General features: G+C 34.7%; 2 protein-coding genes across 3 annotated transcripts; one reads left to right on the top strand and one right to left on the bottom strand.

The window, feature by feature from the left end:
- Positions 1-4,244: 4,244 nt before the first annotated feature.
- Positions 4,245-5,973, top strand: LOC128556266 (putative inhibitor of apoptosis). Its single transcript, XM_053540761.1, has 2 exons — positions 4,245-4,449; positions 5,639-5,973. Exons 1-2 carry the CDS (start codon positions 4,278-4,280, stop codon positions 5,830-5,832), a joined length of 366 nt encoding a protein of 121 aa, XP_053396736.1. The 5' UTR covers positions 4,245-4,277; the 3' UTR covers positions 5,833-5,973.
- Positions 5,974-10,150: 4,177 nt separating this feature from the next.
- Positions 10,151-24,307, bottom strand: LOC123551241 (uncharacterized). Of its 2 annotated transcripts, XM_045340016.2 has the most exons (5): positions 24,239-24,307; positions 20,173-20,773; positions 18,879-19,037; positions 16,239-16,509; positions 10,151-14,750 (listed from the first exon to the last, which is right to left on the bottom strand). In XM_045340016.2, exons 2-5 carry the CDS (start codon positions 20,737-20,739, stop codon positions 12,067-12,069), a joined length of 3,681 nt encoding a protein of 1,226 aa, XP_045195951.2. In that variant the 5' UTR covers positions 20,740-20,773; positions 24,239-24,307; the 3' UTR covers positions 10,151-12,066. The 2 variants fall into 2 exon arrangements, with proteins under 2 accessions (XP_045195951.2, XP_045195952.2); XM_045340017.2 differs by lacking the exon at positions 24,239-24,307 and having other exon boundaries at positions 20,173-20,913.
- Positions 24,308-24,512: the final 205 nt, after the last annotated feature.

Raw genomic sequence — 24,512 nt, 5'->3', positions numbered from 1 at the left:
ACAGTTTCCTCTTTAGTAGCATAAATAAAGTTTCAAAATAGGTAAAATATCTAATTTGATTTTGTTCTTTCTTTTTTATGTAAATAGTGGGCATTCGAAACAGAGCCGCAGCATTATTGTTACGGAATATTTTAAAGTCTTTCGGAAACGATTCTTGGAAATTAAGAATTTCCAATCTAAATGAGATAATTGGATTGTACGTTATCGGTATGTAGTAAATATTCTTAAAGATTTAAATTGCTTCTGGAGGAATTAAAACGCTATATAAAACATGATGGCCCAATATCGCTCACCTGAGTACCATTGCTCTTAATGATAATATCATGTTTTGAGATAGATCACATAGGCATACACTTTAAATATCATAAAGATAAATATTTTCTTGCAACAGTCCCTTTTGATCTATGAGTCACATACAAGTCAGGGCAAATCTCCATACCAAGTTTGAGGGTCCTAGGCTCAAATGCTGCATTTCTGTTCTAACATGACTATTTCTTACCCTGGAAAACTTAAATAATATTCAAATCCAATCTCCATCTAATGGCATAAATGACATTTCAAATCAGTATCTTCATTGGTCATTGAGATAAACCCATTTTAATTTGAAACAAAGGGAGGTAATTTGACATAAAATCAGTCCATAGTTATCTCCCCTGTCTCAGTCCAACTATAATATAATGACAATAATGCAATTTTAAATGAGTCCTATAAAAACTTACTGAGATAAATCTATTTTTATTAAAATCAGGGGAGGTAATCATGCATTGGTATATGCATGTAGAAGATACAAAGTACAAGCCTTTATAACAATATATTAGAAAAGTAAGTAAAAGTAGAAATTTCTTACCATGTAAGACATATATAATGTTTCAAACCAATCTCATTAGAAATTGCTAGGTATATTCATTTACATAAAAAATAAAGGGAGGTAATTTGTCATAAATCCAGTCAATATGTATCTTCACTAATTGCCCATGTCCATCTGATGGCATATATGAAATTTCAGATCAGTATCTTCATTAGTTACAGAGATATACACATTTCAATTTGAAAAAAGTGGGTTACTTTGACAAAATATCAGTCCATAGTTATCTACCCTGATTGTCTAAGTCCAACTAATGACAATAATGAAATTTCAAATGAGTCCTATAAGTACTTACTGATATAAGTCCATTTTGATTAAAGTCAGGAGAGGAAATCATATATAAAATAACTCCAGAACTTATGATTGGGTCTGACAGATTCACCATGGAATCCAGTGTTATTGTTGTTGAAGATATTTTGCAAGTTCGTATCAAATCAAACCATATTATATGGGTATGAATAATAAAATTGGCTTCAATAATATTCCAATACATAAAGTAGGTGATATTCTCCACATAAGACATCCATATTGCGGCCGATAAGAGTTTGTAATAGTAGCAGTCATTGTTTGATGTTTCTTCATTTCACAAAAAAAAAAAAAAAAAAAAAAAATCAAGTTATTCCTGAATTTTACGCTATTCAATGTTTCAATAAATATGTATATACATATATGAAGGATATAACTGAGGGGAAAATTTAGACCTAGTCCGGAACAGTAAGTGTTAACATGGTTAAATCCCAGTAATATTGTACATCTTGGCGTTCTTCGAATACAACAGCAACTGAAATCATATCAAAATATTTCATTGTTGTTGGAAGAACGCGAAGCTGTAAAATATCAATGTGAATGTGTATCATTTTGATAAACGGCCAATATGCCGAAATGGAACATTTAAATGGAAGAATTCAATGCATGTAGCTGCTAATAATGAAATTTTAGATATAGTCCAGGCATGGGTTCCTGAAGGCTCTATCTTAGAACATGAAACTGTCTTACGCCGTCCTAGAGTCGGTATTTACATGACTTGCCACTTGTGATACTGATGTATTTGCTGACGACAGAACTAAACTACACACACCGGCAGTCGGTACATGTCTGCAAAATGATGCATATGAATTCAAACAGTAGTACAGTTAAAACACTTAATGTAGTAAAACCATCAGTCCTCAGTTTACGTGTTATGCAAAAAAAAAACAAAAAAAAAAAAAAAAAAACAACAAACAAACAAACAAATGAGCCGCGCCTTGAGCAAACAACATAGTGCGTTTGCGATCAGCTTGGATCCAGTCCAGCCTGCGCATCCGCGCAGTCTGGCTAGGATCCATTCTCTTCACTAACGATTTCTCTAATTTTAATAGGCTTTGAAAGCGAACAGCGTGGATCCTGACCAGACTGCGCGTATGCGCGGGATGGTCTGGATCCATGCTCGTCGCAAACGCACTATGTTGGTTTTATTCATGGCGCGGCTCAAATAACACCAAGAGGTGAAAAAATACTACCACATGTAGAAAACTCTTAAACAATTAGGAATATTTATTGATATCATTTAATTAACTTGGACTTAACATATGTATCAGACGTGCATCAATGTTTGACATGAGGTACCAGTACTTAAATAACTCACAAATAGTTATGTTCAAAATAGAATTAAACGTATATCTAATCTTGAAAGTACACGGTTTCCCATAAAATATAAGCTATACGTACAGTTTATAGATGATTTTAATGGGATCGAGACAGGTAAAAATGAACAGGCCAAAATGCATAGACCAAAACTAGCATTGTTACGGTAGGAGGGAGATATTTTATGAATGCAATATCATTATGATAATTAATTCGGACTTTTGCATCTTTTCCTATAAGTGAATGTGTAATTGTCAACTCTGTGATTCGGAGCCAGGTGCACGTTTGTCGGTGCTCATTTTTTAAGATCATGTACCACCTCTGAATCTATTTCTGCAACGCTTTTCTAATTTAAGTGTAAAACAGAACAAAATAGAAAAGAACATACGCTTTATTTTCGAAGACACAGATTACAAAATACAAGTATCTAACAAATAAGTTAGGAAAAAACATACTAGGCCATTTCAATTTTTTTTTCTGATTACGCGGTCCGGAATGATAACGGTAAAACAGGTTTAATCGCTGTTTTAATACGTCAAAGTGATATTGATCGGGTTTCGTGTGTCCATTATACATGTAGCTGATGACCCAAATTCAGAAAGTCAGGAATTATAGTATTGTTCATAATTTGTGTTAAATCTCGAGTGTCTATGCTAGTGCCACACATTGCCTTCGATGTGCGGTAGGTGAAGAAGTAGGCACGTTCTACGTTGTTCAATACATTGAAAAGAATGAAGCCTGACTTGTAAGTTGTAAGACGAGCACGAGTGACAAGAATGCAGTTAAACATATTTGGATTAAACATAGAACTATTGTTCAGATATAAAGTTTTCCATTTGTTATCAGTTGTTCAGTTCAGTACGTTAGATTTAGAGCCAAAGCCGATTGCTATCTTAAGAAAAACGTTTGTTCACAGATCCTGACTGATCCGTTACATTATCTCGGCCCAAATCTTTTTGAAAGTAGATAATATATAACTTCTTTAGTACAGCAGTCAGATATTCTACCAAAATGCATTTAGTCAATTTAAAAAAATTGTTTAGCTTTTTAAATTAGCAGTGTATATAAAAATAAGTTTTAACAAAATCTGTCCTTTTATAACCCCAATTTTCCCTGTTTGTATATTAATTGGCTGTGAATTGATTCAAACAAAGAAAATGAAAAGAACAGACCTCCCCAACTCTAAATTTCTATGTCAATCAAATCACAATAAATAACACTTTTAGGGGCGGTGACGTGGGGGCGGGGGCGGGAGTGGGGACATGTTGGGATCATTCTTCACCTCATGACTCGTTATTTTATCATAAATATTAGTTCAGCTCCAATGCAAAAGACTGAGATGTTGTACTTTTGCTGGTTAGGCCCCCAAAAATCTTTGTTTCCGGTAACATGCTCAAAATGGTTAGGGTAGGTAGGTTGGGAATTGTTTTTTTTTTCTTAAATTTTTATTTTTATTAAGTGAGACTTTTCAAACATTATTTTTGTGTCAATGAATACAAATATTAAAGGAGGGTTATGTCTTTAGAGCATCAGTAAGTTGATTTCTAACATCACTGACCTTGTATAAAGCATAAAATGTGCAGTTTTGCAACGTTTTGTTAAAAAGTTGAAGAGAATATTCTCCAGGGCCAAAGAACAGTTAGGGTCGGACCAAAAATGTAGGATAGGTTATGATTTCGAATTTCTATTAAATGTAACACTGAGTTAACATTTATATGGGCATATATAGTAAGTTTGCCGTTATTTCCATAGAGAATACATTAACGAAACTTTTGTTTTCGGTTTAGGTATGAATGACAGCGTAAAGTGTTTTTCGTGCGGTATTAGTATACGTAACTGGGAACAAGGAGACGACCCCTGGATAGTGCATGCACAGTCGCTTCCAAAGTGTAACTATATTGTAGAAGAGAAAGGACCCGAGTTCATTGAAGCCCATGTGAATCAAGATGTCGATCATCAAAGTAATATTTAATATGATCCTTTCTTGCTCTTTTTGTTGTTATGGGTTAGGGCCGTTTTGAAAACAGTATATCAATATTATCTTTAAACAGGAAAAATGTATTACATATTATTTGATAAAGTAACACGCGTGATATAAATGGAACCTAACATGATATATAATGACGCCATTGTGATTGTTTTAGGTCGACTATTCGAATAATAAGGAGAGCTATTGTACTCACCCACAATCTTCTCAATTTCACTATTTTTTCTTAACTACTGCCCTTATAATCATCAGACTTAACATAAGGGGTGACTAGGTAAAGGGCAGACATCGGGTAGTTAGAGGTCAAATCTCAGATGATAAGGTCTTGTAAAAGTGCTGGTTAAAGTATTACGGCAAAGTTCTCAATATCACTATATCTTTTTAACTACTGCAGTTATCAAACCTCACATACGGATTTATCTTAATAAGGGAATTTGATTTAGGGTCAGGTACTCCGATGGTAAAGTTAACCTGGATCAGATGTATGTCACGCCTTTCAGTTCCTGTCTGAAAGTATGTGCGTGGACTTCCTTTTTTGGAAATGGGGAGTCAATTGTTTTGCTTTTTCATACGATTTGATTGTAAAGGGCTCCGTAACGGAGCAAGGAGATTTTGGAGCTTCGTCAAATCATTCGAAAAGCCCTTTTTGAGGATGTCTAAACAAGTCAGTATATCCCTCAGATGTCAGAAATTCCTATATTTGACAGCTTCTGACCTAGACATTTTAGCCATAGTTTCAAAATGGCTTTTGTTTATTAAATGTGGTTTCTACGGAAGCTCGGAAGGGCCATTTGATTCTTCTACATTCTGTTACGTTACAGATGCGGAAAGGATAAATAAAATAATGATATCTACAAACATGTTTGAATACTCGAGAACGCTGTCCTTCTGACAGCTCTTTTTAAACATGTTAAATTGAAAAGTGGATATGAACTACGCATGTGAGACTTGCCAGGATCTGCCCTATATAAATTTTCTCACACTTTTCCTCTAGCTTCAAGTTTAAATAGTACATATTTTGCAAAGTTCATTTTCCTTCATGTAAATAGTCATTTTAGGTATAAATAAATTTATGTTGGTGATATATTTTCTTATGTTATATGTACCAATTCATTTCAGAATCCTCTAGCCTTTCAACTGTTTAAACACTTTTGTACTTGCAGATGACGAGGAAGAGGAAGAAGATAACGAACTTAACGGTTTAATGTCTTGCAAAGTGTGTACGAACAAGAATACAAACATGGTGTTCATACCATGTAGCCATATGGTCACATGTGAAACTTGCGCACCGGTTGAGTGTCAAAGTGTTGAGTGTCAAACTCCTATTATTGAACGCATAAGAGCATATCTGTCGTAATTAGATTCAGGTACATTTAAAATGATAATAAAAATAAACTGATGAAGTGTTTGCAAGGTAATATTAAATAATCAGTAACGATATACTTGTCTTATAAGTTATGTTATAAATGTTTATAATCTGGAGGAATAAAAAAGGAAAGACATTATTTTCACAGTATTCTATTTCTTTTCATCAATGCTAGAAATCTGCACAACGGGTGCATACTGTCCATTATCAAAAAAAAAAAAAAAAAAAAAAAAACAAAAAAAAAAAACGAAACATTTGATCATTTGATGTCCATACGAAAACAAAAAACAAACATCAGCAGGCTTAAATCATCCATCCCCCCCCCCCCCCCCAAAAAAAAAGAAAAAAAAAAAGTAAAAAAAAAACAAACTTGTTTGGGGTTTAACGCCGTTTTTCAACACCATTTCAGGTATGTAACAGCGGGCAGTTAATCAAACCAGTGTTCCTGGATTTTGTACAAACCTGTTCTCCGCAAGTAACTGCCAACTTTCCCACATGAATCAGAGGTGGAGGACGAATGACTTCAGACACAATGTAGATCTTTTTTATCAAATCGTCACGGGGAACATACGTCCCGTCTTGGGATCGAACTCACGAACCCGCGATCCATATATCTACGCTCTCCCTATTATGCTTAGTGTGCGAGTACAGTAGAAGATATCCAACAAAATATCTACAATAAAGCAATAATTGTAAATATCATTCAAAATGTCCCTAAACACCCACTCTCAAAACAAAACAACAATAACAAAAAAAAAAACAAAAAAAAACAACAAACAAACAACAACAAAAAAAAGACAAACAAAAAAACAACCAATACAAACAATTTTACATGAAAACACCCGATCTTGATGGCCCTTTGTCAATCAGGTTTAATAAATGTTTACACACCAAAATATATACATAAAGCTATCTATTAGAAAGAATAGTTTAAATGTTGTTTTTCTCCATACTGTATTCTAATTTTACCTTTCAACCCTTAAGTGTACTTTATGGGAACCAATTCTATGTAAAAGGTTACCAACGCATCATTTATGTGTGACTTTATTTCAAAATGTGTCTATATATATTACATACAAAATAATACCGATATAGCTAACATGCATAAACATATGATTTTTCAACAAAATCTTTCTGTATGTATTTGCTTAGATATCACATTAAATCCGCTTGATATCACAGACTCTTCCGAGACAAATAACTAAGGATATAAAAAAATAATCAAGTGATTTAGACTTATAAGAAGTAACATGCTATGCAAGAATAGCTAAAAATGTATATCTACTTAATTCAGACGGTGTCCCAGATTTTAAAAGTTATCAAATGGTATAGAAAAATAAAATCATTGCAAGTCGTTATTGTAATAAAATCTTCCTGTATGAGGTTACAAAGGAGAGGTTGATTTTACACAAACTGTCTAAATTTGTTTCAGAGGCATTTGTATTTGTTAGCGTATAATATTTGGTGTACAATTCCTTAATGATAAAAACATGTTTATGAATCATCAGGTATAAACTAAATAGAATACAAGTCATATAAAACCTCCGGCTCATAATGATCCAGTTCGTAATGAGAATATTTATTTACAATTTTGATTCCGCATTTTATATTCCAGGTCAGATAAAACCCAATTGGATAGGGAGAAGTTTGTTTTATTTGTTTGTTTTGTTGGGTTTAACGTCGCACCGACATAGTTCAGGTCATATGGCGACATTCCAGCTTTGGTGGTTAAAGAAGACACCAGGTTCCCTTCCGTGCATTATTTCATTATGGGCGGGCACCTGGGTAGAACCAACGACCTGCCGTAAGTCAGCTGGATGGCTTCCCCACATGTTGAATTCAATGCCCCGAGTGAGGCTCGAACCCACAACGGTGAGGCGCAAGTAATTTGAAGTTAGAGATCTTAACCATTTGGCAACGGAGGCCCTTTGGGCGGAAAAATGAAGACATATTTCTCACTGACAATACTGTAGACCCATACATCAAATCAGGTTTGCCACAAAGTCCTTACCGTTATAACATTTTTTTTCTACGAAAATATCTGTCACTGTACGTAGCATAGAAAATGTTACATTATTTTTGACTTCATGAGTGAGGTCGTCAGCGGGCTGAAACATACAACGATTTAGTCCCCCGAGTCTCTGAGTGCTGCCAAATACTGCTCTATGTTAATCTTCTCTGTGTTTCGTATACATCCTTCGTTCGAAAGATCGTACGCTTTCTGTACATAAGCAATCGCCATACTTCTGTCACCTTGCTCATGAAGCCTTCCTTGGCACAGATATAAAACCATTTTTCGCCTTATTTCAATATCATTAGAAATTTTTATGACCTCAGAAATTAGGACACGTGCTTGAATAACATCACCGCTACTGACTTCACTCACATCTCCAGGTTTGAATTCATGGGAAATATGAAGACATGTCATTATCATGAATAGCAATATTATTCTTTTCCACTGATAAGCAGCAGCCTCATCTTCACAACATTGCACATGGTACATAAGTTGTCCATGATTTTTTGCTCTATTCAAAAGCTCATTTGACCGGTTCATGAAACAAAGTTCTTGATATGTGTATAGCACATCATTAAGAGCCATTATGGTTGCGAAACATGGCACGCACCTTTCGCACATAACCAATGTCTGTCGGATATGTTCTTCTGACTCCAACTGACGACCAAGTTTTGCGTATGTTACTGCCATTTTCGAATGGTACGTCAATTCTAGAGATACTCTGTCTAAATTCTGGGTGCTAGTGCCTTTCATGTTTTGAAGAATTTCAAATCGCTTCTGCAGGTCATTTACACCATGCAGCTGGACAAGGTGTAAATCTATGATTACTTTTTCTTCCAAACGTTTCTGGCATTCTTCTGGAGTTCCCCCTTCTCGAATCTTTTCGAGTACCTTATCTCTAAGACTAGATAGATTTTGGATCGCGCCATCTTTGAAGCAATGATTGTCCACGCACATTTTTAAGAACCGATATCTTTTACTAGCATATCTATTACAGGGAACCGTTACTTTACCAATACCACATAACTTATGTTTGTGTTCGTGCAGTACACACAAAGGGAACATATAATCACACCCGGAAGTACAAAGCGCTGCATATACTTTGTCAATAGAGACTTCATGCATAATATGTTGCAAAAATGTGTACACTTGTATATGTTGTGGTAACGAATCAGAAGTTGATAATTTCAACAACTCTGTAAACAATTTAGCAGAAACACCTCCAATATCCTTTAATGATTTAGTCACAAGTAGGAAATCAAATAACGGAAAGTTTCTGTCAAATGTTCGCTCTACGTTATTCAGAAATATATTTATTCCTATCCTGCGACAACATTCTGTATCCATACCAGAATGAATATCAATAAATCCTCTACTTGACTTTATATTCATTAGCAGCGGGTACGATATGCCTGAATGCTTTGTCTGTACAACGCAAAACAGATTACTCAACCCGGAATGTTTTCAAATAATGGCAATAATGAGAAAGATTATTTTCCAATAGAGTTTAAAATAGCCGATTATTTTCGAACGCTCGAGTGATTTCCAAGTAGTTTATGCAAGGAACAAATAAATAAGAATTTATATAAGAACTGAAATATTAGAAGTAAGGCAGACCAAAGAATCATGACGACCGTGACTTAAATCTCATGAACAGACTCTATCAAAATTTAAGAGTAAAAAAAAGTTCAAAACATGCGACAACCCATGCAGCAAGCAATCCGCATGAAAGTGAAAGACAACGTAGACTGTGTACACATATACACAATCTTAAAATGTATTGTAAAAATAAAATAAACATGAAGTAGGAAAGTAATTATTCGCATATATATTTGAATAAAGTCTGTGTTATTATAAGAAATCATTTAGTATAAAGTGTGTGGGACAGTGATTCTACTTCTCAAAGGCGTTGTTATAAAAATATCCACCATGTTCATCAGATCATTAACAAGTTTCATAATCTTGAACAAATCGTAAAGTTAAATAGGCTATAATAATAACAATGACTGTGGTGTCGAATACACGGTAGGATTATTAGCAGAATAAGAATAGAGTTGAATTAAACAGAAGTCTATATACATACGGCTGAGATAGAATTTCATCAGAAACTGTCATGTTCTAGACCATTTAAGAAAACCTATATCCAACGCCAGTTCTATGTTTTTCAATACCATCTGCATTTGCATGATAGATTGGAAACATTTAACAGAAAACTACATTAACTACATATAATTAACTAGACACTTTTGTTGTCAATACATATGAGCAATGACTTTATTAATATAAGAAGACGACTTATGATTCAATTGCTTACGAGCGGAATATAATGTGGTACAACAATAAAGAATATATCAGTAGTTTTAAAACACAAAAACATATTATTATTTATATATATCTAAACATACATTTACATGTATAAACATTATACTATGCCAACATGTTTTATTAAAGCCATTTTTAAAAAGATTCTCAGAATACAAATTGTCAAAGAGAAAGGTGAGTACTCTCTTAACTGAACAAGAAAAAAATGTTTTATAATAATTTGTTAAAGTATACAACAGGTATTTGTGTGTTCTAGTTTGAAAATTTTAAAACTTCCAGTTAAGTAACAACTTTAACATACTAAAGTAAATAGAGGACAGGAAACATTATATCTGAAAATAAAAAACAAACCTTTATATGAGCCACGCCATGAGAAAACCAACACAGTGCATTTGCGACCAGCATGGATCCAGACCAGCTTGTGCATCCGCGCAGTCTGGTCAGGATCCATGTTGTTCGCTAACGGTTTCTCTAATTGCAATAGGCTTTGAAAGCGAACAGCATGGATCCTGACCAGACTGCGCAGACTGATCTGGATTCATGCTGGTCGCAAATGCACTATGTTGGTTTTCTCTTGGTGCGGCTCATATGATAAAAATAAAGATAATGCGCACAGGCGTAAAGTTTCAATATTGAGACATGCTAAAAATATCTGTCACAGTAAAACTAAATATAGAACCTATAATAACATCTAAATATAGAAAAATATAATACTTCTTAATATAGATTGAATATGTGTTTTTCCGTGGTTTAAATTAGACATCGGTTTTGGTACAATATATTGTGATATATTTTTGAAAAAAAAAATCCCCATCTAAAACAACTCTTTCGGAAAAATAAGTCTGAACAAAATAATTTGACAGCAATTACAACCTATGTAAGGCGTTTTCTCCTAAAATACTCCCAGGACAAAACGTGTCAAAAGGATAGGCAATTCTGCCTGTAAGTACAGGCTAGGACAAATCGTTTCCAATCACTCTGCTTCACTAGACAATAATTCCTGCAGACTCCCCTTGACAAAATATCCCCCCTTGAACTAAATTATGACTTACATATGGGGGGTGCGGGCATTTTGAAATAGCCCGGCTATTGTCGATAAGAAAGTGCAATCTGACTTCTGAAATAGTGCGAAAAAATTAATACTAGTAGATTTACTTATGAAGACATCGCACTGAATGTACACAATTTGCAAACTTTAGCATCATTATCAAATTAACTAATTTAATATGGTTACTGTCCCCCACCTACAGTCTAAAGATTCGACTTTGTCAAGAATGCGTCTAAGTTAATCAGGCACTCGTTTAAGGTTGTACAAGCAATTAAATCAAGCTAAACGGCAGCATTTTTTCGCGAGTTTTGCAGAGGTGGGCAAAACTGAATCGGGTGCTTATAAATGAATGCGGTGGTGGCTGATAATCTAAACATTTCTGCTGGTTCATTTTGTGATAAATGTGTATTAAAATAGCCTTCATATAATATTACAAATCATATTCATTTTCATGAAATGAGAACATTTCTAGAGCACACTGCTTTTAACAGAAGCTGTTATCAATAACTGTGTGAATGTGCTTATTTCTCATGGGCTATAACATTAAAACTATTATCAGCTACTGTTGTCGTAACCTTTATATAAGTTCGCGGTCAAGTCATTTCAAGTATTCACTGCTGCAAGATATAGATTGTATTCCCGTTACAATCCGTACTTGTAGAGTACTGAATCAAGCAAACATAGTTCAGAAGTTCGAATTCAGTGTAACCTAAGTAAATGCATTCCACTCTACAAGATTTCTTCTACCTGATACTGAAAAACGAAGTTCAACAAGATTTCACTAGAGAGCGAGAAAGCCTGGAAAGGAAATAACCTGCATTACCATTTTCTGTCGCTAAAGTTATTTTCCTGTCTCGCCTGTTGTACGAAAGAGGAACTCACTACGATCGTTGTCATCCTTCCCATCTAGGAGTACTATAAAATTTCCCGATTTTCGGATGCTTTCTTTTGCTTTCTCAAACTGATGTTCTGGACTTACGTTACATTCAAACAGTCCAATCCTAATACTTTGTTTGACCTTACTTAATGACCCCATCAGACTCTCAAAAGTTTCACATGCCATTTTCACCTTGATCATTAGAAAATTTTCAACCGAAATGACATTTGGATTTATCTCAAATGTGCTCTCACCGAAATCCATTTCAGTTAACCAAACGTGTTGTGCACTGACTATCTGTGGCATACGTTCAATCAAATTTTCAATGTCTAAACCTTTTAGAAACCCACTACAAAATACTTTTAGCTTTGGAGCAGTCGAAATATTGTTAAGGACGGACACCAGAGCCCCGTCTATTAAAAAAGGTCCTACGTAGCACACTTCTAACGAGGCAGTGTTTATGTCAACCTTTGACAGAGGAGCAGCGCCTAACTCCAGCATCTTCAGTTGCGAATGACCACGAAGGTCAAACGTTACACCAGAACACGAGTCAGTATGGTCATTGCATTCAATAAAACCTATCCCAATATGCTTCATGCTTTGCTGATGTGCAACGTTGGTAACAAGTCGGTCTATTTGGATGTGAGGCATTTTAACATTCCTTAGATATAGTTCTTCCAGTCTTTGTGCATTGCTTATCATTTCAAAACTTTTATCAGATAATGAGATATAGCTGTGCTGCCATTCGCCATCTTTCCATCGTCCACCCTTAATAATAAAGCATTTCAGGCTGTTTGTGGAACGTGCAATGAGATTCTCTAGATCTTCCTCCTCAATTTCACTTTTTATGTCGATCTTTTCCAGCGCGTTGACATCGTTTCTTTTAAGCAGATCAATAATATCATGAAAACTTTCTTTTGTTTTAACATTTCTTATTTTCACTGATTTGATCAATGTTTTGTTCATTTCCAGAAGGCTCTTGAGGAAAGTAGAGTATTTTTCATTTTCGTAGTCTGAGTCTACAAAATAATCTTCTAAGCATATATGAATAGAACGTTTTCCATCCTCAAAATTTTCATGATATTCTTCTAGGCATGCAACATGCATGCTCTGATAGTCCTTCATAGCTTGGTTGTAACCAATAAAATAGTTCCACGATCCCATATCACTTCTGTACCCTTTAACTATTTCAGACGTAGTCGCTAATTCGCATAATTTCTTTGACAAAACACTTGCTTTCTCTGGACAAAGTCCACTGAGGAAAATGCAGACATTTGACATTGTAAGAATACTTTCTACGGTGTTGCAAACTGCACTTATCACACCGAAAATACTAGAAAAATCCTGCACTGACTGCATGTATAACGCTGCAAAAAATTCCTGAAATGTTTGCTGTTGAAACGATATTTTTGTTTTTCGGGCTAAGACTGGACCTGAAACTTTATTTTCTGTAAGAAATCCTGCTTCAAGACTAAATTTCAATTGTTGATCAGTCAGGACATTTGCTGCAAGGCTTTTCTCAAAGGCAAATGAGTTTTCCCTGTTTGAAGCAAAGTATGTCTTAAATGCTAAATGTCCTAATGTTATAAGAAACGTGTAGTATTTCTTACAGTATTCATTTGATTCAATGGAGTTTGGCATTTCAGTTTGATAAGACTGATCTAACAGTTCAGTAACTTCTCTTTTTTGTTCAACTTGGAACAACAGTAACCCTATCAGATTGCTATAGATGTCACATTTAGAGCGTCCGAAAGATTGCCCGCCATGCCATAAACAAATAAGATATGTCAGAACAAGAGGCACTGCTGTAAATAACTGAATACTTTTGTCTCGAATTTCAGAACTGAAATTGTCCACATAATCTGGTGTAATTTCACTTTCGCCATCATTCAATTTTGATATCGTGTTCAAAGTTAACTCGTTTGCTGTTTCACTGTCCAGGCCTTGTATTTGAACTATTTTGTCTTTCTGGCTTGACTTCAAGTTCAGTTCACTGAATTTCCAAGGCCTAGTTGTTGTTAACACGGACGACGTTTCCCACGATTTTCTATGAGGTATATCAGAACATTCAGCCTTACATGAAGGTTTTTCTTGCGGATGAGTCCACTCATCCAATCCATCTAATACAATCAAACACGTCTCTCTACTCAGAATTTCTTCAACGGCATCGACGGTGTAAAGATGTGAATGGTCGAGGTGGTAAATTATTTGGTTTTGTATCATTTCTTCGATTTCGCATTCAGATTTACATGTGTCTCTAAGTAAGATGAGAAAGAAAAATTCGAAGTCACGCACAATTTGAAGATCTTGCTCCGAGAAATAACTTGTCGTCTCAACTGGCTGATGTGAATGGGTCCATGTCACTGCTAGTCGTTTACAGAAAACGCTTTTTCCAAGACCAGCATCCGCGGTGACATAAATGTTTTTACATTTTTCGTGATTTTTGAAAAATATATCTCGTAGGGATGTAATGCCAGTTCTCTTTTCATTTGAACGACCTCGGAACATGACTTTTTGAACATCGACCTCTTCGATTTTAGGAAATACATAGTAACCAGTAAGAGCGGTGTCGTTTTCTTCAAAGAGTGGTGATAACGGAATTGTACTGTGATGCTGCCTGGTGAACGTTAACAGGTCTTTCTTCATTTCTAAATTAAAAAGAATCTTTATTAGATAAACAAGAGAGGGCTACAATGACCCTAAATATGCTCTCCTGCACTTGACCTTTTCACTATTTATATATGATAAGTGTATCATTAAATGCAACAATTTTTATTTATTTAGGATCCATGAACTGCTTCATGAAAAGGCGTTTAAAGCTTTCTTCACTTTGCTCTTGTGGTCAATAAAAGGGGTCAAACTAAACAATTTGAGAGAGGTCCCCACAACAATGCTTAAGACAATATTTGGTGAAAAATCCACCGACTGGTAATCAAGAAGGACTTGTATAAGGGCTTTTTCTATTGGTAGTTTTTTAAAGGAAGCAAATTTATAAACAAATCTGACAGAGTTCCTTCCAAGAAAGCCACAGACCAAGTTGGTGAAAATCCAAATTCCATCAGCTGGTTCATGCAAAGAAGTCATGTAACCGTCTACTTTTAACTCGATAACTCTTTAATTGTGCAAAGTGCAACCATTTCAACATATTTTATAGAGGAGCGTATAAATATCCATTGGCCTCTTCACGAGAAGAGAAGTTGTTCAAAGGCTTTTTTTTCTATTTTTAGGTCTGGCGGACTCTAAAATTGGACAAACAAAACCATTTCTACAGAAGTTTGGTTCAGGAAAAGATAATCATTTTTTTTCTATTTTAGCAGTTGTGGTCTCTTTAAAGGGGTCAAGATAAACCATTTGTACACACTTAAGGGCGGTCATACAAGGGTGCTATAGACCAAGTTTGTCGCAGATCCATCAAGTGGTTCCTGAAATGATTTTCTGATTTTTAATACTTGTGACACATTTTAGAACTAAGCGGAACTATTTGTATAAACTTAAAAGAGGTGGATACAAGGATGTTTAGAACAAGTTTTGGAGGACCATCATGTGGTTCATAAGAAGAAGTCATTTTTTTATATTAGCTATGGCTAAGCTTAATTATTTCTATATAACTGAGAGAGCTCCGTACAAAAATGCTACAGAGTAAGTTTGATAAAGTACCATTAATGGTTTACGAGAGAAAGTCGTTTAAAGTAGTGTTTGTACACTAGGCTCTTGTGTTCAATAACAGCGGCCAAGCATGCTACAGACCGAGTTTGGTGAAAATTAATTGAAAGGTTTATGAGAAGAAGTCGTTTTAATGTTTTGTCTTTAGCTCCAAAGCCCATTAAAGGGGTCAGTCAGAGCCATTTGAACACACTTGACATAGGTCTATGAGGCACAGTTTTGTTTAATGCTGACCAGCTGGTTCAGAAGAGAAGATGAAATAAAAAACGATGGATGCAAGACACAAGACGCCAGACCATTCACCTTTACTAATAGCTCACCCTGAACAAAGTTCAGGCAAGCTGAAAATGGTAGTTAAATAAAATCATAAATGCATATTATGTTAATATCTAAGTACAAAACGTAAGACATTGATGATATTTCTAAGCATAAAATGGAACCAAACACAAAGGAAATATGAAAATAATATTTACTTCGTTTAATTTCTTGATACATGTCTTCGGTCATTGACTGTGATGTACGGGTAATATCAGCTGGGTATCTGATAGCTTCTAAGATGTCCTCTAGTAATGTAAAAATCTGGTCGAGAGTTTCATGTTCTTGTTGCCGCTCTTTGTTTAAAGTTTCAACTGCTTGCTGTAGCGACCTGGTCACATTTTGACATACATGTGAATTTGTCACAATCACGTCTTGTAGAATTGTTGAAATCTCACTTGCAGAAATTGTCAGCTGCGCAGATTTTAACTGAAAAGTAAAATTTCTGACATAGGTTTTTCTAGCGCGAATATAAATTTTTTTAACTCTGTCTCCATCTAAAATGATCAAGTAGAAATATGTAAGTAGCACGATAAATGTACTTTAAAACTGAGAGAGACTTATCTTTAACACATACCGGTATTCAATTTTAAAGATATGCAATGCGATCCTTCCACTAAAATAGTCTATTTTTCGATATTAACTTTAAATGTAGAAAGTCCCAATCAAATGAATTTAACTTGACAAATGTATAAATCTGTGTTTGTAGAGCTGCATTTACAATTAAATGTCATTTATATCATATTCTTTGTGAACAACTTCCAGTTTTTTTATGTGCTACAGGCCGGTTACTAGAAATAATGCAAACTCCAACACAATGTTACCTCTCCTTATATACACAGTAGACTCTGCCATCACGTAAAAATTGGGCCGAATTTTTGCCGAGTTATGTTTTCAATTTTTGTTTTAAAATTTGTTGAACATATTTTGTTATCTCCAAAATAAATATTATATATTTTGCTTGTAAAACGAACAAAAATGATGTAACAATACAAATGCAGTAATACTAAATTTACGTTTTCTGGTTTGAGATGCGCACCTGTTGAATTGTAAATAAAGAAATTTTTTGATAATATTTTGAGTACAGTAAAAGTATTTGACGAATCGTATACTGCAAAGAATACACTCATTATATTCTTAAAGGTTGTGACATATTTCTAAACTTGCCTGACGATTATGGCAAGAATTTGATTTACCAGGCGTTGCCAAGCGTGTCGCTATTTTAGGATCACATGGTTTACCATTGTCACGTGATCTATTTGGAGGCAGCGATAATTGTTTGAAAATATTCCGGCGCGGCGGTTAGAAATAATGTCAGAGCCATAAACTAATTCAAACATTAAGTTCTATTTTCTATAATCTTAGTTGCTATTGCAATACAAGAAATGATACTCAAAAGAAATCCAAGCCAAACTAAGCTTCCTTTAGACTTTAATTAAACAAAGTATCGCAAATTTATCATTTCTTTATTCACATACATACAGTACATAATACAGCAATTTAAGAAACATTTAATAAATAATTGCTGTGACTGATTATGAACTTCGAGCAAATAGCGATGTTATCAAGTACTATACGCATTTGTGGTAACATTGTGAATACACTTTCGTTTTATGACTCCCATATGAATGTATTTTTTCTTTTTTTTTGACTTTAGGATACAAATAACTGGTGTTCAATCTGTTTTACCCCCAATGCCGATGATTTTGTTTTAGAAAAATATATGTATAAATTTGGTTTGAAATTCTGTGTTCTGAATTTCGGTATCTGTGTTCTAAATTTTGACACCCCCAATGCCTTTTTTTACCAATCTGGTAAAGTCCTAAACATACCTGCTAGAAATCTTAAAATACCCTTTTTTCTGATATTCAAAGCAAACATTTATGATTTAGTATAACAGCAGAAGAACAATACAGCATATGGACACCAGTAACGGCCATAATATTAAAGACTTAGACGTATTAGACGTTACTTCAGAATTCAAGATGCAATATCACAAACATTTTGAGCATTTTACTCCGTTTCATTTCCTTACACACTGCTTATTCGACACCAAAATTTTATGTTTTAATTAGTTTAAGTCTAAAAGTTAATATGACCAGCCTAGTAGTATACATTTAAACTAGGTGTGTACTATTGTAAACCTAACATAAGAACTGTTTATAAAAACACATACAATGTATATGAAATTTTGTCTACACAGATACTATGACGTAATTGTTCATATTCTAACATATAAATTTGGGTCTGATTTATCTTTAACACATATAGAATGTAATATATAGGACAGTGAAAATAAATATAATTTTCATATACGAGATAGAACGAATTCTGAATCATACACATTTTTTTGTCTTTAAACATCTCATTAAATACAGAGATATATTAATCAAAGAAACCGAAACACAACAAAGATCCTTGTGCACTGAACTCTCTTCATGTTTATAGTATATTACACATGATTTTGTTTGAAAAAAAAATTGTTGTGTTTAACGTCGCACCGACACAATGTTAGGTCATATAGCAACTTTCCAGCCTTTGATGGTGGAGGAAGACCCCAGGTGCCCCTCCGTGTATTACTTTATAACGAGCAGGTACCTGGGTGGAACCACCGACATTCCGTAAGCCAGCTGAATGGCTTCTCACATGAAGAATTCAACGCCCCGAGTGAGCCTTGAACCCACATGATGAATGATGAGGGGCAAGTGATTTGAAGTCAGCGACCTTAACCACTCGGCCATGGAAGCCCTATATTGTTTGTAAGCATAAAGATGATAAGTATCTAAAATTTCACACACCTTTTCTATCTTTTGGATAGCTGTCTTTGCCTTTTCGTCCTTCCTTAGATACTCAGAGCCCGACAGAAAACTGCATAATGTGTCTATGATGACATTTAATTCTTCTGCTGTTAAAAGAAGTTCTGGAGAATGCCTCAACTTATTTACTAATTCTCTTACCTGAAATGTGCACATACTGGAGTATTATTCCTAATATTCATCCAAACTGATGATAAAATTTATGCAGTTATTAACTGAAATATATACATGTCTTATGTCATTATTCAATAATCTATATAATGAAAAGGCAATAACTCAAAAATCATCGTACTAGAATATGAAGCTAATATGCGCATCCCTTATTACAAGAAGAGCTTGATATGAAGTTTCCCTAAATTCCAATGAATGTTTGTAGAGGAATCTCCCCAAAAGAAATGGTATTATAGTATCCTAAGGTTCAAACAACACTAACTCCGTGAAAAATTATCTGGCCGCAATATGAAGATAATAAGCGCATCTGCTCTTGAGAGTGAAACTTCCTATGATATTTCGCTAAATTCAATGGAGTGGTTGAAAAAGTGCTATAGTATACTAACATTGAATAATCAAAGGCCAACATTGGTCGACCAGTACATGAAGACATTATGCGCATCTCCACTCCACTTAAGAGCGAGACTTCCTTTGAAGTTTCGCTTAATTCCACCGGTTGTTGATGAGGAATACTCAGAACAAGAAATTGCTATAGTATACCTTGTGTTAGTAGTGAAGCTTTAAATGAAGATTCTTAGAACTTTGGGATGAAGGAAGCACAATATATGCACATCTCCTTCTTGTAATGGAGCTTTCTGGTAAGCAAGCACAATATATGCGCATCTCCTCCTGAGTGTGAAGCTTTCTTGGAAGTTTCATTAAATTCCAGCCACTGCTGTGTAATAATACGGACAAGAATTGAGGGAGGGCGGACGAAGCGGTGCTATACGCATTTCCCATTTGGGGAGAATAAAGAGTCCCCAGGAGCATAGCCAGTCGAAAATATTAAATCTAAAAGAAATTTAAAAGCAACGAATATGGCTTTCAGAGTAATGGAAATGTTCTTTTTTAATCTGACTTGAAGCCAGATTTATTTTTCTTCAGTGACTTGGGATTCAGAATTTGTTTTCAATCAACTTAAGACAGATATTTTACCTATAAAATGCAATGCCCCCCCCCCCCTCGCCTCCCCTCCCCCCCCCCCAGAATATCAAACGGTTTGTCCCTTATTTCTTTTCAATCCATGTGAGCATATTTGTGATAAAGAAGAAATTGTTTGACTTACCTTTTCACAATCACACTCAGTTGATATGTCTCTGAATTCTTTGTGATTGATGACGACACTCAGAATTCCATTAAGATCGGTTTCACTAACTGAGTTAGCGTGTAAATAGGCATTAGGTGGCATAAAACACTTGGCTATTTCCCACGGATGTTGGCACCATCTTTCAGCTCGAGTATTACTCCATGAAGGTATTTTACATTTATGAAGCTTTTTTATCTGGTCTTTAATTTTGTTGCAAATACCTTTAGGACATGTCTTGTGTTTTTTCTCTATGGAATTATGAAACTGACATTGCCTTACTTTGTTAAAGATACACATTCGTTTTGTTGTACAAGGCAAAACATTTTCCGTGCTACACTCAGTGCAAATCTGTCCTCTATCATACTGACCTAATAAATAGGTTTCTTTCAATATTTTCTCATGACACTGGTCGATTTTCCTTGAAACACAATTACTAATTCCTTCTTTCACAAAACTTATAACTAACGACGCTTTAAGCCAATTTTGAAAGTTTCCCTCTGTAACTTTGTGTCTGTATATCGTAACGTTTTGATCGTTAGTAGCCATTTTATTCCGAATACTCCTTTCTACTTTCTTCAATCTGCAGAAATAATTTCGTAATTTTCTAAATATATAAATAATATGTTGACTCAAAACGCTCTATTAGACAATCGACAAGTAATCATATTTGTGTATTGACCTTCATAATCATAATTGATTTGAGACGTACCTATACAACCTTGAATAAATCTCAAAGTCAGTATTATCTGGCACTTGTCCAGATGAAGGGTAGATACTGCCAATTTCAGAAAAAGCTCGCCGAATGGGCGTTTACATCAAACGCTGGTAGTAAATGACGTAGGTGTCACTCTAGTTATCGGTGAGTCACGCTTGTACTTTACTCCGCCCTAAAGTATTTTTCTATTGATCGTTACGTGTTAGTTACAAAAGCAAAATATCACAGGTATTTATTTCAAGATAGCTCTGATTCTGCATAATAAATGCATTCATGTGCAGCATATACACTTAAATCTACGTAGATTATAGATTTGAACATTGATGTGTATACATGTATTTATATAGCAACTCTCGACGAAATAAAACAACTGCTACTGCAGATTTTGTCTCGTAGGTTTCATGTATTTATTTTAAATTGATGTACATGTATCCAGTCTTCGTAAAATGTCCACGGATGTCGGCCATGGAAAATATCGCATACTCGTTGTTGTTTTTACACATTGAACTATAAGTTTGCTTTCAATTGTGAGAAAACAAACTCAGTAATATTCATCCATTTATTTATTAAAAACTACATGTAGTATCTTGTCGAAATTTAACTGGAAGTTTTTTCCCTAGACTTGTGAACGTTTGGTCATATCTAGTGTTAGTAAAAATAATTCCGACGTTCAGATTGTTTTAATATTATTTGTGAGGGCAATATATGCGTCAAACTTTGAAGGACCAAAATATAAATGGAGGATAAATCACAGAACACAGTCATGTAAAGTTATTGGTTTTATCGTTCGTGCATATTAGCGTGTCAGCACGGTAAACATTAATCGTGTACAGTACATACATAGGTTTAAATCACCAGAAAATGCGTAATGCTGGATATTCTTTGATATTTTTTACATAAGTCAATGAGGAATTGAATCCCCTTTCAATGCATGTAAGTTTTATTTGAATTTATGACCAGTTCGTGAAATAATCGGCATTTAAACTTAGAGCATGTAAAACGTCGGCCCATCGGAAATTGTCAAATTATTTTGGTCTTTCGAGTGTTTGGCACCAGTGGGGATATTGCCCGTATGAAAAAATTATCTCAGTATTTCCTAGGATCGCTTTAAATTAGTTGGACTCTATCTAGTATGTGTAGTGCCCTTCTGTTTTAAAAGGCACATAGTTCTGTTGCAGCTTGTTGAAAATAATAGAACATTTGGCTTTTGTTACAGAGAGAATGGAAATCTATGACCATGCATACGATTTTGTAATAAAAAGTTTATTGCGCAGGCGCCACTCGATGCAAATGCTATTTTAACTGATATTACTTTACTGAATATGCTTTCAGGTTACTATAATACAATGGCACTAAGTTTAGTTCAGTAAGTCATTTCTTCTACACGTGTATCGGACCACAACGCACGCTGAGTGCGACCGGGTAAACCGCGTTCAGTTTTAGCACTTTTTATTTTTAGACTCGTTCAAAAATTGCTAAATGGTGCAGATAAACACGCAGCCAATTTTCATTAAACATATACGCATTTCCTTTCCTGGGTATGAATTTACGTAACAATTGTCGGTAAAAAATACAAAGTGATGCGGCCATTATAACTATACATCCATCCGAGTCTGATTACTACTTCCAGTCTTCCATTTTTACCGATATTTTCTCTCACACTGTAGAATACCAAACCAAAGAATTAACATCGATAAGAAAAGATTCCATATGAAAAGATAAACATTATTTCATAGAAATCCGTCAAATAATTACTGCATACTGAAGACATGTGGTATGCGATGTCATGAAAACTTTAGTCAAACAAAAAAAAAATAGAGATAAAAATAAGCTGTTAGTCGAACCCATCGACATAAATCTATTTGGAAGTTCTATATTGACCAGTCTGGCATTACTGCAACTACGTACCCATGTGGTTTCTAGATTCCGAATTGTAGTAACCTTCCATCATGTGATCGCCCCTGTACTCAAGTGGTTAGTCGCTGACTTGAAATCACTGTAACATGTGGGGGTTCGAGCCTTGCTACCGGCCATATCTCTTTATGTTAGAACGGTTGGCAGATTCTTACGGAGGATGGGAGCCTTGTACTGGTTCTTCCCAGGAGCGATGGTTAAGTAAACTGCCCACCCGACATACAGGAAGAACTGTTGAAAACAGGTGTTAAATCCAAGAAAAAAAGATTTTTCCGTCATGAGCAAGTTTCTTGGCAAGGAAACTTACTTAGTCATGAATCCCGAGTCCAGCACTTATTTTTGTTTGGGTTTAACGTTGCATCGACACATTTATAGGTCATAATTATGGCGACTTTCCAGCTTTGATGTACGAGAAGAAATGATTCCAGTTGATTCAATCACATGCTTACTAGATTCTCAAACACATAAAACTTTATTACCTTTATAACTTGAGTTACGTATATAAACAGCGCATTTATGTTTAAATCAATTTTTTTTTATTTTCAACAGGAAAAGTCCCTGACCTAGCGATAAAAATACACATGTTGTTTAGGACATGTGTAATTTTACATCTTTTGATCTTAAACTTATATGCACCCGCTGACTAAATTTGCATTTTGTAGTGAGTGAATTTTTTTTATCAATTTGTCACAAGGAATTTTGTTCAATTAAAGAAAACAAAAACACGTGAAATAAATTGAGATAATGCGACCTTAATCATCAGCTATCGAATGGAAAAGTTTGCACACATAATGTCTGGCCGAGTGGTTGATGTTTATTCTGTACCGTTCTGGATACAGTAGAGATTGTAAAAAATGTTTGACTTGAAACTGATTCTGAGACACGGCTAAAAACAGCAATATCATCAGTTTTTAAAAACCGTAAATACATTTACTTTTTGCAAGACTGACGTTGTTTAGGCAATTAACGGGAAAACCCTACATAACATAACTTGTCTCGCGTCTTGGGCGGAGCTTATGTAAATGACTGTTACAAAATTAGCCACTCACGATAAGAAAATCGATATCAGTCAGTCACTCCGTGTGTATGGTGCAAACATTGAATCGGCGCACTATTCTGAAATTGGCAGTAGCAATGCGGACTTTTTTTATATTACACAGTTTGTTTGTTAGAAGTCGAAGCGACACCTAGGACGATATATATGTACAAGTTCAGAATGATAATTTTTATAAGTAAATGTATAATGTTGAGCAGCACCCTGCGGATAAATTATGTTAATCAAAATACCGTGAATTTGTGTAGTTCTTCTAACCTATTTGACTTGTTATGCTACTACAATTTGCACTTTTCAGCATATATGTTATTCTGAAATAGGAAGCGTAATCTCCCGTTAAAAAATGTAAATAAATAACTCACCAAATCATGTTATCCCAGGAGCGATTTTCTTTTTGTCCATCCTTTGGTTTCTCACGAAATTACAAAGCAGATAACCATGTACATAATTAATGGGTTCCCAGGCAATATTGTAAGCGCGTAACTGGCGACTATAAATAAACTGCATGGCAGGTCAAGTGTATTTTAAGTGGTAAAAATAGATTAAGAAAACTACTTTTTAATGTTATGTAACCTTTTTATAAGGAATAGATGTAGTGATTTAATTTATATATTAATTTAATAGTATTATAAAAAG

The sequence above is a fragment of the Mercenaria mercenaria genome, chromosome 4 (genome assembly GCF_021730395.1).
Source record: "Mercenaria mercenaria strain notata chromosome 4, MADL_Memer_1, whole genome shotgun sequence".
Lineage (NCBI taxonomy): Eukaryota > Metazoa > Mollusca > Bivalvia > Venerida > Veneridae > Mercenaria > Mercenaria mercenaria.
This window is presented reverse-complemented; position numbering and strand designations above follow the sequence as displayed.